Source organism: Malus sylvestris, chromosome 15 (genome assembly GCF_916048215.2).
Source record: "Malus sylvestris chromosome 15, drMalSylv7.2, whole genome shotgun sequence".
NCBI classification, from domain to species: domain Eukaryota; kingdom Viridiplantae; phylum Streptophyta; class Magnoliopsida; order Rosales; family Rosaceae; genus Malus; species Malus sylvestris.
In genome coordinates, this window is record NC_062274.1 from 22695168 (window position 1) to 22711505 (window position 16338).

The 16338-nt window shown below is 37.5% G+C and overlaps 1 protein-coding gene across 1 annotated transcript in view; it reads right to left on the bottom strand.

Moving 5' to 3' along the window:
- Window positions 1–499: 499 nt before the first annotated feature.
- LOC126603924 (uncharacterized) overlaps window positions 500–16338 on the bottom strand; it is a 40419-nt gene continuing 24580 nt past the window's right edge. The window contains exons 2-3 of the mRNA XM_050270957.1: window positions 1632–2052; window positions 500–757 (exon numbers count right to left, since the gene is read on the bottom strand). Of these exons, the coding sequence (XP_050126914.1) occupies window positions 577–757; window positions 1632–2044 (594 nt within the window). The 5' untranslated portion in view covers window positions 2045–2052 and the 3' untranslated portion in view covers window positions 500–576. The remainder of the gene's footprint in view (window positions 758–1631; window positions 2053–16338) is intronic.

Genomic DNA, 16338 nt, shown 5'->3' on the forward strand with positions numbered 1-16338 from the left:
TATACGTTAAATATAAGTGGTGGAACAAGTAAGTTACCCCATATGTGAAATATAAGCATTATCCTTAATTAGGTTTAGGTAAATGAGGAATGTCACATCGATTCCTCCTATGTAGATAGTTAGAAAATAATTTTTCGGTCCATTAGTGATTAGAAAAGTAATTTACGTCTATCACTTATGCAATGTTACTTAATGAGGCCGTTTATTTCCCTTTTTTCTACATGTATTGCATTACAGTGTACGTTGTGTAATTCTGCAAATTCAAATTAAAGTCGTATTAAAGTATCTATTTTATTATGGTCAAACTAGTCGCACCCAACTTTCGAACAGTATATTTGACTAATTTGGCTACAATAATATCATAACATCTTATTGATTTAAAAATGAATTTCCCACGTATATATGAAAAAGTTCGAGAAAGTTCAAACTTGTAAAATATATGAATAATGAACTATATTTTCGAAATTTCGAGATTACTTTGATTTGATCCAATCTAAAAAAAATTAAAAATAAATTAACCACCTAATCTGAAAAGTAGAAATCTTATTTACTATCAGATATGTCTGAAAATCACCCTTAACCCGGCAGTTCCATTCCTGCACATAACTGCATTTCACTAGGAAAAGTAAACCGCCGCTTGATCAACATATTGCAATATGAACGACCACTTACAACTTGTACGCTGTCTAGTTTATCACACTCACATGGTAATGCTTCCGCACTCAAAATCTGTGCTCCCTTTAAAAGGCTCCCTGATCTGTTGGTAGGAAAAATATGAGAGAAACTATTGTGAGGTGCATATATACCAACAAATAAAGCTTCATGTGAAACAACAAAGAAAAATCAATGTTAATTGCATCACAAATAGCTTAGATATTTATGCTAACTACGACAAGATTCATTGTGTCAAGATAGGTTGTGAGCTTCAACAAAAAGTTACCCATTAATTATGCAACTATTGGGTTCGGTGTCTTGTAAGTTTTAGAAAAGAATCAAAATATGGACTCTTTGGAAACAACATTGTGACTCCAAAGTCATCTAAGCAGTAACTAATTAATCCATTCTTCATTGGTAAAATTAAAGGAGAAAATATAGCAATTCCCCTTGTACTTATCATTTGTTTAATTTTCGATTGGTCAGTAGAACTTTCTATCAAGTTTCAAGCCCTCTAATCTCTGAAAATGTCGAAATTCCTCTCTTCTTGGGTCCGTCAACTTTTCCTTTAAATTTGAAGTCATTTTTGTTGAATTCAAACGGGATTTCCCCACATTTATAAGAATAAACGATAAAGTGTTTGCTCTCCAATTTAAATCAAGCATCCAAGTATGTGGGTTTAGTTACGAAAAAGCTCTTCTTAATGACAATGATAATAACCTTAAAAAGTACTAACATTCCTGTGTATATGCTTATATAGTATATATTATATAAGAACATAACATATATATAAGGAATTGTTATTAGCATTCCAAAAATCACATTTGGCACTCCAAACTTTCTATAATTAGAAAGAAATATACACTTGTGAGGAGTGTAGAATGAGATTTTTGGAGTGCTAATAACAATTTCCTATATATATATATATATATATATATATATATATATATATATATGTATGGAGACAATCTACTTACAATGGAGTCGAGCCGGCAATATTCCTCTCACCCAAACTGTAGAAAGGTATCAAGAAAGCACGTTGGGTAAAGAAAGGAAGGTCATAACCAGGTGGAGCTATCTTCCCTATCATTGGCTCGTCGAACAGTTCACCTTTATGGCTTTCAAGGTCCCAGCTAAAGATCAATTCTGAAGTGCCATAGAAAATGACATGAGCATTCGGACTTATTGCATAGGGTTTCAACACTATATCTGCACTGGGTATAAGCTTTGTATCCGACCCCCATACCCAACCATTCCAAACAGCACTATATTTGAGAGTCCATTGGTCACCAGATTCACGTCGATCATTATAAGACCAAAAACGAAAAGTTTTTGAACTATCACATGTTACATAACAAACAAGATCCTTTGACACCCCAAGACATCCCATTGTTGCACCTGTCTTATCATCGTCCCCAAGAACACGAGGGAGTTCAAAGGCTCGAGCTTTAACGGTATTGAGGTCAATACATAAAACTTTCTGTGAACTAGCAAGGCCATATAACACCCCGCGCAAGTATACAAAATGCCTGCAAACCTTGGAAGTTTTAAATCCATCAACAAAATTGGGGTCGAGTTGCAATCCACGACGAGCCCACTGTCCAGATTGCGAAGAAAATATGTCCATCATCAGAGTTAGGGTTGGGGTTGGGGTTGGGACTGGGCAACCACTGGATTTGGATTGTGGGGAATAATCAATTCGAACAATTCTATAGTGGTTGGATTCAAGAGGGTCAAAAGCCAAGGCAGCGCAAAAATGCTCACGCTCATGTGCACATGCTATAGGTACGGAGACATGTTGTTTGGTGATGGGGTTGAACACACAGAATTGACAAGTGCGCAGGTTGAAGAACAGAATTAACCCATTACAACAGTCAAGATAACTGTCAGATACGTCGCGCACCTGAGTGACAACTAGTTTATCGGGTTCTAGAATGTCATTATTCCAGAATGTGGTCCAGTAGTTATAATTATGATGCAAACATACGTAATTGAGTTGAAGATACGAATCATCATCAGCTGGCCACAGAGTACGGTAGTAAAGACCTATAATAGGAGACTGCGACCAAAATCTCCGCAACCAAACATCAGAGATTATTCGATGCCATGACTTGGCAACTATCTTGCATTTCATCAAATCTAACTGTGATAATCTGCTCAAAATATGAAACCACAAATCATCACACATACATAAATCCCTCGTACCCGAATCATTCAATTCGACAGCAGCAGCCGGAGAGCCAACCATGATGATCTCTAGTTATTCTGGTAAAGTTGAAAGAAACAGAAGTATCGGAAACCCTAAAATTTTGAAACTTAAGGGCAGCGTCCGAAACCCGAGAATTCAGAAATTCAATCAGGACCTGAATTAAGCCTCGAAAGAAACCATCGACTAACAATAAACTGTACGCAGATCAATTTGTAAAGTCTTCGTACTACATCTTATGTTGACGTGTGAGTCATAAATCAATTAGTATTGGAATGTAATTTGGTTTCCTACATTAAAGGGATTCCTACCTAGTTTAGGATAAACTCTTTTATTATTATTCATTGTACCGCAAGGTGTGGATGTATATATATTGCCTCCATATTGGAGATATGAGAATAAGAATCAATCAAAGTTATTTTCCTATTCCTATTCGGATTGGGATTTTTTATTTGGATTTGATGACTTTAAACCAAGCATCATGCTACTGCCTTTTTCCCCCTTTAGCTTCAGTTACGAAATATCGTGTAGTTTTGATATGAAATGACAACCTTACCCTCACTCTAAGCACCCTTAATTCCTATCTAGGATTTCTCCACAACCGCGTTACTCTCTAAAAGCCTCTCATGCCTCTGTGTAGATGTAATCAATTGATTATCATAGTGAATAACCAAAGATATGACATTAGCATAGACATAACCTAGAACCTCAGTACTCTTATAAAATAATAACTTCCTCGTACTTATTAAAAAAATTTAATTCTAAATTGGGCCAGTTATATATAAGAGTACAACTTGAGTGGGTTGCAAGGTCAACCCAACTCTAACCCAACCCTCACAAAAGTGGTTAAATTTTAGATTGGATTTCATTCGGGTTTATTTGAGGTCAGACCTATTAAATAGTAAATAAGAAAAAATAGTTAGTCTGTTGTGACATATGTTCTTATCAATATGTGATTGTGTAAATCCTAAGTAGAGATAAAATAGGAATCCTTTGGGATCTAGAAGATCTTTCCTAATATACTTTGTATTACTTGGAGATCAAGTTTCTCTCCTCCTAATTACTATAAATAAAGGCACAAGGACTGGGGAATTAACAAACAATTCCTCAAGTCTATTCTCCAATCTCTCTTCTTCTCTTTGATGCACATCTCTGTACAATATAGGCCACAACACGTTATCAGCACGCTCTTCACGCTGTGCTTAAAAGAATTTAAAGAGAATTTATTCGTCTACAATCAGGGGAGTATTACGTTTCAATTATTTTTAATTGATTAAATCTTGATTTTATTGCATTCATATATTCTTATTGATTAAATTTATTTTTCTTCTTATGTTGAACGTGATACAAGCTTGAAGATGAAAGTCGAAATTGAAGAAATAATTTTTCTGCATCAAACCAGTTCATTCATATCATCACGCAATCAGGTTCTTCCAAAACAACGGTTTTTAACTCGATATTTTTGAAGCCCTGATCGCATGAACATTCACCATGATGCATGACCCAACTTTACGTTTAACGTATTTTAGATTCTACATAAATTGTGTATGCCTCATAACCAAAATTGCTACAATTATGTGAATTTGATATTTTTCATGAATTGAATCTTACATATGTACATGCATTGAAACTATTATTTGCATATGCATCAAAGTAAATACGTGATTCATTGAAATATATATACAATTGAATTATTTATGAATATAATTGAATTGAAAAAAAAAAAATTTGGAAACGGGAAAATTAGGGTTCTTCGAACCCATGCCTTTGCATTATGCAAAAGCCGCAAGAACCCTAGGGTTCCCTCCCCGTGACCCCAACAATATTGGGCTCACACGAGCCCACTATAGATTGCAAAGCACTGGAGCAAAACCCTTGCTCCATCTGAAAAACGCCTTCGGCATCAAACCCTAACACAAGGTGCCGCCCGAAGTCGGCCACGGCTTCAACGCCGTTATTGCTGGGCAATCACACTTGCAGTTGTGATTGGGACCTCGCCATTGTCGAAGACGATGGGTTTTTTTTTTCAGAAACCCGATGAACATCGACGGGTTCTTTGAACCCCAATCGTTCTCGGACCTCTGACTTTGAAACCAAAGTTTCCGTCTACAACTCGGGTTCCCCAGTTGAACCCCCAAGCTTTGCATTGTCATAGACCCCGAGGACAGTCGCCAGAAGCGACACCGGCGTTCCCCCGGTTCGAATCTGACACCCAGCGACGCTGGGTTGTTCTGGTTTTCTTCAACCCGAGCCCTATTGGGCTCCAGTTCCTCGGCCCGTGTGAAAAGAAAAAAACATTTTTTTGGCCTGCCAGCAGCAGCCCAACCCATTCCCCGTGAGCCTGCAGCTCACCCGTGACCCCCCTTAGTTATTTCTCTCCTGCCCGTGGGCCTGCAGCCCCGCCAGAGACTAAACCTAGCCCAATTTTGGGCTTAGGTCACATGGCAAGATTTATATATAGCCACTCGAGGACTTATTTTGGGCCACAAATTTTATTTGCCTAATTATTTTAGGCCCAATGGGTTATATATTTTTTCACCCACATTTTAATTTGGCCCTGAAGTCCAAATAAATTAATTCAATTATAATTATAAACCTGAAGTTATATCTTTGTATATCCTTGTTGTATATTTGCTTGCATATATATATATATATATATATATATATATATATATATATATATATGTGTTTGTCTGCAGATATTATGAACTTAAAATTCATACTTCCGAACCCCAAGTTTCGGAAAAGTGCCATATGAACCTGAAGTTTCTTAATGCGCAACACTCATGTTGAGACCCGAAGTTCTCCATGCTTAAATCCGTTTAAACCAAACCATGTCTTAGAACCTGAATGTTCTAAATTTGTTGTTTATGGAAATTTTATTTCCTAAAACACCAATCACATTCTTGTTTCCTCCATTCAGCGTATTGTCGAACCGTAACAAGTTCTAAGACATGGCACTACCCTATATTGTCCAATGGTATTAACTTTACCATAAACATTTGGAAGAGAGAAATTTGACATGGCACTACCCTATATTGTCCAATGGTATTAACTTTACCATAAAGGGAAGCCTTATACTCACTTCGTTCCGGAAGAACACATTTTTGAGCTTTAAGGATATTCGAGAGTATTATTACCATATTGAAACCAATGTAGAAAAATGGAGTAAAATTCCTTGGCATATTACCATTTTGCACTTCTTACGAATATAGTTAAATGCATATTCTAGAGAAGATGGAACGCTTAACGAATGGATTACATCCATTCAAGTCCACTATGTGGCCGGCCAGAAGCCCGCGATTCCTAAGGAATTTTCGCTATGGATGTACGTTTGGGATATCTAGGATGATTCGTGATGCGCCGTTTTGGGCATCCTTTTACCAGAAGTAAAGAAATCATACCTGGACACGTATTATACCTTAGCACCCTCCATCTTTTTAGAAAGGATTCAAATGGGACATTTGTGGATAGATTCAACCACCCTACGGACCATTTAAATATTCTATAGTATTGGTTGATGCTTCTACACGTTTGTCACACGTGTGGTTGTTGTCCACAAGTTGCATTCTCCACACTGGTAGCTCAGATTAACAAGCTCAGGGCTCACCACCCTGATTATCTGATCAAATTTATTTGATTGGATAAGTTGGAGAATTTACATCGACATTTACATCGAACAATTTAAATCTCGATGGATATTGCATGTCGGTTGGGTTTTTTGAAAGTTGAACATCCAGTCTCATGTTCATACCCAGAACGACCCAGCAAAAGTATTCATTAAACACCTTCAAATGATTGCGTGGTCGACTGGTCATACGTACCACAGTTCCCGACCTCTGCTTGGGGCCATGCAATATTGCAAGCAACCATGTTGGTCTGCCTGAGGCCCGTCACGACCCAACCTTATAAAGCGCGTGTCAGTTGGTTACCAGATACGAACCCGACATATCGCATCTGCGCATCTTTGGTTGTGCGGTCTATATGCCATTTTGCGCCGCCCTTACGCACACAAAAACAAAGGGGTCTTCAGGGAAGGATGGAAATCTATGTCGGTTATCATTCTCCTTCTAATATTCGTTACTAAAAAACCTTTGACAGGCGATCTCTTTACCGCTCGTTTTGCGGGTTATCACTTTTATGAGACAGTCTTCCCGTCGTTAGGGGGAGATAAGAACGTCACCGTTCCTAAAGAACGACGCGAATTATCGTGGACGTCCCCACTATGTCTCATATCGATCCTAATCTAGATCGTCAGAGTTTAACCAGACACTTCCTCTGATCTAGTAAAAGTGACGAGATCACATATACCAGCTGCAAATGTGCCTGCAAAGATGTGTACCAAATGTACTTCGGACCTTTGTCCTGAAAGTAGGAAAGCCACAATTGTGGCCGACCCTCGTACATTGACGGCTAGCCAATCAATCTATCTTATGCCAGAAGCATGGTAGATCACTCGGTTCGAGGATTCACCTCCCCAAAAGAGGAGGAACGTGGCACGAATGAATCCGCCCCTCGATCGCTGTCTCAGACCTTTTCATCTCATGAGATTAAATTCAGATAACTCCCGAGACCTGAAATTCTTGGTCCAGTATACTAGTTTGGATGAGATATGGAATTGGAATGAGATTATCATAAATGATGTTTCATTTATATGGTACCGACATAAATGAAAAGCGACGATAACGAACCGCGTTCCGTTGATTAATATCAACGTAGAACTGATTGGTCAACTAAAAGAATCAATCTATGACAAATGAGATGAATGAAATAGTGCAATATGACGCCTTGTGGCGCAAGGTTTCTCTCATACGCCATGTGATTGATCGCAGCATTACAAACGTGGTTGTAGTATCTCTGGGATCGTGATATGAACCTACATGGAGTTTCCAAAGGACTTACATGTACTGATTCAAATAGTTCTAGACCACAAGAACATCCTCTTGATTCTCAAGCGGCCTTCACTTTACAGATGCAGAACTATCCGGGCATATGTGGTATACCCGTCTAAGTGAATGTTTGATCAGTTAGGGATATATGCCCCTGCGTGTATAAAATCCGAAATTGCTAAAGTTGAGAAAATTAACTCACATATCGGACTATAAGATGAATGATCTTGGGAGAACTTGACATTACCTCGACCTGAAGTTTCGAGCTAGTTTTGATGGTATTCTGGTTCACCACTCAAACTAGACCCAGAAGGTGTTACGTCTGAGTATATCCTGATCATCTGTATGCTAGATGCAAATGAGACCTTTACGAAGGGTATGGAGCATAAGGTTCCATATTGGAACGTGAGGCAGCCATATCTAAGTACCATTGGCGTTTGTTGTACTTAGCTCAAATGCACTAGATCAGACATCTTATGTGCTGATAATCTTTTGGCATAAAGCAGCACTGCGCCTAACACGCCACCACCAAATTTGGTGTTAAAGACGTTTTCTGTTACTACGGATTTGGGCTTATTCCCTATGCATCTCAGAATAGACCACACCCCCTTGATCTTCGGAATGATGCCTACCTTGTGGGATTCGCTGAATCAGACCATTTGTCTGACCGCACAAGGTATATTCCCGCATGGTTATGTCTTTACCATTAAGGAACACCGCAATATCTTGGAGGTTAATTAGATAGACCTTTTGTTGCGAAATCTTTTTGAATCGTTCCAAGACTCACTATGTCTCATCACGTGAGAGATATGGTCGAGAATTCTTGTTGAGCATATTCAAAAATCCTTGCGATTTTCATCCATCGTTGAGTCCCAACAACGATCCATGAATACAACGCTGTATGTATCGACCAGATCATGATACATCCAAAAAGTCAACACCAAGCATATTGTATCTACATCAGCATGAGCATCAGAAGATTGAAGTCAAGCAGTCCAATCCCAGACAACCTTACCGACATCTACACAAAGTCACTACCAAAGTCTACCTTCCAGAAGCTTGTCCAATGAATTGGTATGCGTAACTTTCTCATTTGCAATGCTTGTAGTTTCATTTGGAAGTTTTGTCAAACTCAGGGGGAGTATCTAGAAGTATACTCACTTGATCTTAATGTACTCTTTTTCCCTACGATTAGGAGCATTTTTCCCACTGGGTTTTTGCTACCTAACTAGGTTTTAACGAGGCACCCATCTTGGGCTGATCATACCCTTGTGAGCTCTTCTACTTGCGTCCAGAAGACGTATAGTTTTGACTTAATGCAACTTCTCACTTTTCTCCTTAGCCTATGGGCTTTTCTCCCACCTTGGGTTTTGCCATAGTAAGGTTTTGTGAGTTTTACCACTCCTGCATTCTTCCGTCTTTTGAGACTCGCATTCGCTACTTGTGCCGACTAAACGAGACGATTTCATCCACTACTTCTACATTTGCCTGAAGATCTGATGCGCCATCTACATGAGTATTTGCACACTCAAGGGGGAGTGTTGTGACATATGTTCTTATCAATATGTGATTGTGTAAATCCTAAGTAGAGATAAAATAGGAATCCTTTGGGATCTAGAAGATCTTTCCTAATATACTTTGTATTACTTGGAGAGCAAGTTTCTCTCCTCCTAATTACTATAAATAAAGGCACAAGGACTGGGGAATTAACAAACAATTCCTCAAGTCTATTCTCCAATCTCTCTTCTTCTCTTTGCTGCACATCTCTGTAAAATATAGGCCACAACATAGTCGTATATATTTTATATGTGAAACAATTATTATTAAAGCAAAATACATAAAGGACATAATAATTACCAAATGGAATCAAGTATCTTTAGTGCTACATGAAACCCGATGCCAAAAACTTAAACAATATCAACTACACCTATAAATGGAATTTAAAATAGACACCTGCTTTAAAAATCATATATATTAACACTAAGCTCAGTATCTTAGAAGGAAGAAGAAAGCAATGAAAACCTTCATAGAAAAATGTAGAGAGATAGAAGAGAGAGAAGAATGAACTGCTATGAATGTATTGATTGATTGAGAATTACAGATAATTGCTATATATACTACAACCTTCGATTCATAGCTAAGTAATCAAAAACTAATGAACTTCTCTTATCCTTTTAGTTGTCTAACCACAATCCTAACAACCTTGGCTAATGTGTAAGCCATATGTCAAAACCCTATCTTGCCGATGTGTACATATATCTATCAACATCGCCCCTCAATCTCAGCTGGGTTTCCAAGCTTGAGATTGAATGAATGCTTGAGGAATGAAGGACTCTGTAGACCCTTAGTTAGTATGTATGCAGTTTGACCTTCAGTAGGTAGATATTGAACTTGCAAATCCCCATTTTGAACTTTCTCCAGTACGAAATGATATTTGTGTCTAAATGTTTGATCCTCAAGTGAAAAACTGGTTTGGCAATTAATCCAATTGCATATTTGTTATCACAGTATATCACTGGAGGAAAAGGTAAGACAACATCCATATCTCGAAGAACATTTATAATCCAAGCAACATCAGCTGCAGTATGTGCCAATGCGTTATACTCAGCTTCTGTAGAACTCCTTGATACAGAATCTTACTTCTTTGACTGCCATGAAACTGGGTTATTACCAATGTATACAACATAGCCTGTCACAAATCGCCTTGTGTTCAAATCTGTAGCCCAAACATAATCACTAAAGGCTGTGATCCCTATTGCAGTGTCAACTGAAAATCTGATACCACTTTGTATAGTTCCTTTTAAGAATCGCAGGATCTTTTTTACTACCCAAAAATGTATCTATGTGGGAGAAGTCATGAATTTACACACAAAATTCACAACATATGAAATATCTGGCCTTGTAAAGGTCAAATACTGCAATGAGCCAACAATACTACAATACAAACTTGGATCAGGCAATATGGTACCTTCAGTGACTAGCAATGGATTATAAGGCTTGCATGGTGTAGATGCTGGTTTGCAGGACTCCATACCAGTTTTATGCAATAAGTGTTTTATATACTTAGATTGGTTGACACAGATATCACCATTCTTCTTGTAATTAACTTGCAAACCAAGAAAATAAGTCAACTTTTCCATATCTTTAAGCTCAAACACCTCAGATAACTCTGTGATTACACTTTGTACCTTGCACGAGTTTGATCCAGTTAAGATAATGTCATCTACATACAACAGTATAATGACTACATCACTATTATCTTGCTTAACAAATAAACTGGAATCTGAAGCAGAAGCTTTGAACCCCATTGCAGGTAAGTAACTTGTGAACTTGGAGTTCCAGGCCCTCGGAGCTTGCTTAAGACCATACAACAACTTGATTAACTTGCAAATATACGAATGATTGGCTATATCCACAAATCCCTGAGGCTGTTTCATGTAAATTTCCTCTTGAAGATCACCATGCAGAAATGCATTCTTAATATCTAACTGCCTTAGCTCCTATTAATTAATTGTGGCCAATGCTAATAATACTCTCACTATGGTATGTTGAACCACATGACTAAATGTTTCTGAGTAATCAACTCCTTGTTCCTGTGAAAAATCTTGTGCGACCAACCGAGCTTTATACTTAGAGATTGAGCCATCAGGATTCCTTTTGAGTTTATAAGCTCATTTGCTGCCAACAATTGACCTGTCATCAGGTAGTGGAACAATTTCCCAAGTTCCTTGAGCTATAAGGGAATTATATTCTGCATTGTGGCATAGATGCAGCTTTTCGAAACGTTGTTGGTTCTGCAGCATTAACAGAACTGGCTATAAATGAAAAACCTCCACCAAAAAGCTTATCTTGAGTTAATTGCAAAGATTGCAGCTCAGGTAAGGCAACAAGATATCCCTTATGACTCCTTTGTGGTAACACACCACTCTTCGATCGAGTAATCATTGGATGCATTGAATCAGCTTTGGAGTTACCAACATCAGATAAGATGGGAGTTAAAATAGGAAGTATTACCTCAAGTTGTGTGTCATGATGAACATGCAACATTTGTGACATACTAGAAGGAGTGGAAGTGAGGGTAGAAAACTCCAGTTGTGAAGAAGTACCATGTGACAGTGAACTAGAACTAAAGCTTGTATCTAGAGAAAAATTTGATGTCTATGAGTATAAGCCATGTGAAATTGGTACCTGTTGTAATGAAGTATCATGTGTAGAAGAACTAGTAGCAGCACTACTTTCAGATATTGAAACAGACATATTAATTTGATATTCACTATTATCTTTCGTTTGATTTCTGTGAGGCACACTAAGAACATAGGTATAGGCATTTGAACCACAATGGGTCTTTGAACCATAGATTGAGCTTGGTGTGATCTATCTGCACTTGCAGTTGAATGTACCTTATAGGGAAACCTCGATTCATCATGTAGTACATGTCTAGACACTAACAATTTTCTAGTTGTCATGTTGTAACAGATTACTCCCTTATATCCCATAGCATAACCCAAGAAGAGACACTGCACTGACCTTGCTTCCAGTTTGTTTGAATTGTATGGCCTGAGGAAAGGATAAACAACTGTACCAAATACTTTTAGATGTTGTATTTCTGGTACTATACCAAATAGAATTTTATATGGAGATTTCATCTCTAATACCCTACAAGGCATTCTATTTATAAGAAATGTTGCATAAGCACATGCATGAAACCATAATGTTGAAGGTAAATTTGCCTCAGCCATTAAACTCAATGCTGTCTCCACTAGGTGTCTATGTTTCCTCTTAGAAATACCATTATGTTGAGGAGCATAAGGACATGAAATTATATGAATTATGCCTTTTGATTCCTGAAAATTAGTAAACCATTTGCTCACATATTCTCCCCCTCCATTTGTTGGTACACACTTAATTGAAGTATTAAACTGATTAGACACAAAAGCATGAAATTTCACAAACATAGACATTGCTTCAGACTTGTTAATCAGAGGAAAGATCCACACAAATCTGGAATACTCATCAATAAAACTGATATAATATATGTATCCTTCTATTGAAATCTTTGGAAAAGGCCCCCATACATCTAAATGCACTTTTTCAAACATACAACTAGCTCTACTTTGCCTTAAAGAAAATGGTTGTCTACACATTTTATTAGTAATACATGAAGAACACACTTAATGAGACACATCTATACTAACTAGTACTTTTGCAAATCTCAACATAATTGCCAATATTTCCTCAGAAGGGTGCCCCAACCTCTTATGCCATATTGCAATTTTAACTGCCTTCCCTTGTGTAAGGGCTGGTTTGGTATTGCTGTGATTTGAAAAAAAAGCTGCTTCTGCTGTGCTGTGAGAATAAGCAGCTGTGAAATAAAGCAGCAGAACGTTTGGTAAACTTTTTTGTAAAAGTGCTTTTGGAAAAAAAAAGCAGTATGATAGTGTTTGGTAAACTTTTATGTAAAACAGTTGTGACTGTGTGAAATGACCAAAAAGGGTATAATATTGGATGTGCTATTAATTTAATTTTCTTAACAAATAAAGGTGAATTACTAAATATAATTTATTTTTAAAAGAAAATTATTTATAAACTTTATCTTAAATATTAATTAGTACGACAAACTACTTCAATTGAAATATTTTAGACTAAATAGCTAAGATTCATTAGTACAATATTGTTAATGTACTTGAAAGTAGTCTAATTAGATGCATTCATCAAATTTGCCGCTATTCTATTTCTTAATGCCTCTATCTCATGTGATCCTTCAACTTGATAATTTAAGTATTCTTCATCATCATCATCACTACTATCGCTCTCTTCACAAAAGTCACTGGGATCATCAAAATGACGATCACGTTCAAAATAAAAAGCACACAAAAACAAAGTCTCCAAAGGTTGTCAAATGATGTTTCTTTTGGGTACAGTGGACAGAAACAACACCAACAACACAACACAACTTGAACAGAAACAAGACGAGGTCTGGCTAAACCAACCTTGTCGTCGCCAAGCAACTCCTGATACACAGTTGCACAAGAAAGTGTTTATCATATTGCTACATGAGTACCAGAACAAAGCATTTATCATATTTTCAAAGCCCAATAACATTTCTCTTCATTAGATGAAATAATACATCATGTTATTTGTTCTAACCTCAAATTAAACTCTAAAACAAAACAGTATAGCCAAAATTGGATGCTGCATATCAAAGGTAAAATTCAACCTAAACTTCAAACGGATCTCCTTTATATCACAAACAAATCTTGATCATATCAGTGTTAGCGCCGTGCAAAGCCACGACTGAGGCTTGCAGAGTCCCTTTGCCTTTGCATGTTCAACTGCAAACTGTATGCTCTCTTCTGTGGACTCGGCATGAGAAGCTCTAACGAGAGCTGAGAAGAGAAGTGGCAGAACGCCACGGTAAACAAGGTCATGCCTTGTCGGAGCTGCATTGCTACATGAGGTCTCAAAATAAGCTTCGTTGTGCTTCCTCCTTTCTTCAGCATGAAAATCATCGCTGCCTTGATGCAATTAGCCACAAGCTTCGCCGTCCAAGAAGTTGAAGCAAGCCACATTCATCCCAGCGAATGTTATAAAGCAGAACCCTGATGAGACAATCCAGACCTGCATAAGAAAAAGAGTAAACTCTCTGGATATGATTCCATAATTGCATTTTGTACAAAATATTAATAATTTGCACATTGGCAAGTTGAATGTAATTATAAAAGCGCAAATAGAAATGGGTATCGACATGCAACAATACATCACAAACCTACCAAACTGTCATGCATTATTAAACTCACTAGACAATTCTATAGTACATAAATCACCAATGATCATCTGACCTAATGGCATCCAATCTCCACTTTCTTGGACAATGTCCTGAGATAAAATCTCATGAACAATAATTGTTGACTATAAACAAATCATTCGTTATGGGAATCATAAGACAAGAATGAGGTGATGCAAGGTCATCGTAACATCTAAGTAATATGGACCTACAGTACAAAAGTATTCTAAGTCGTATCTTTCATAGTCAGTTAAGAAACGAGTCATCATTTATTAAAGGCAACCCATGCTACAACCGAAACAAATGGATAAATAAAAAGGGTTAGTATTACGCTGAAGAAAAACCCACAAATGTAGAGACAATATATGGATCTACAAATAACAGCTAACAAGTTATTATCCTCGTTCTTCAATCATAAGAGCTTAAACATATAGCTAAGATGCTTGAACCGAAATGTTGCATGGAACTACACAAGCAAAGTCCTCTAAGTAAAAAGCTTCCCATTCTAAAAACTACTATACCTTGACTTTGTTATCATCTGCTCTAGTGGCTAACAGTTGTGCATCTGGTGAATAAGCAAGACAATTCACATCGAAGTAATGCCCCTGCTGCTTCAATATATAACTCTCTGACTTCCACTCCCACACAAGCAACTGTCCAAGTTTCGCACACCCAAACGTCAGCCAATTTCCAAGTTCATTAAAAACTGCGGTTGTAATTTTCTCTCTTAATATCGACAACAAGTGCAAGCACACAAAATCAGGCATTTCATACAACCCAAATACACCATTTGAGAACCTAACAACCAACATATTAAAAAATGAACAACTTGTGCGCGTATTTGAACTCTTTAATCCAAATCAAGATTTAGGGAACATGCATTATCACTTCTCACGCTTAACATGCATCAAGATTCAGTCAAGGAAAATGAATAGAGAAGTAATCAATTTTTCTTACTTCTCTCTCAATTCAGTACACAGCTCATTAACATGACTTACATTGGAAACTATGGCGTGCATCCATTTTCCAGGTACATTTATGTTTGTACCACAACTATATGCGTCTATATCGGTGTATCTATAGTAGCTACAACAGTGATATACTTACTGGGTGCTGGGGTTGAGGAAAAAGATGCAATCTAAGCTTGGCCATCACCATTTAAGATAGAGCTCGACTGCGGGAGTTATGCTAATTTTGGTCGCGGTAAACCAACAACACAGCCAGATCATTCTTTTATATGGAAGGGTTTGTATTTTTTTCTCTTCCGCCAGAAGTTTTTTGTAGGACTAATTTGTAGAGTTACCGAAACAGCAGAAGTACGGGCTGATTAAAGTGTAATCCTCACTATAATAGACACATTTGGAAAAAGTGTAATCCTCACTATAATGGTGATCTGTTAGACAACTACCAAACCAAGTTTGCAGGAGAATTCAGAAACTCTCCATAACCAAGTTTCATGTGTTGATCCGGTGGATCTTGGACCAACGTAAATCCGACCGTGAATCATACAAACACACAAGAACACAAAGATATATCGTGGTTCACCTCAAGTTGGGCTACGTCTACACTGATGTTGATAAATGTTGATGAAGGTTACAGTATGCATGGAGGCTATAGAGGCTTAGTATTTGCTCTCTGTATTATTTTCTGCCTCTCTGTCTGTTTCCTCTCTCATTCAGTCCCCCCTAAGTGAAGGTGAGGTGGATCCCTTTTATAAAATAAGGGTTTCCTTCTCTTACATAAATCATGGGCTCAGTAATGAAGCCCAAATATCGAGGCCCAAATATATGGTATAACATGAGTCC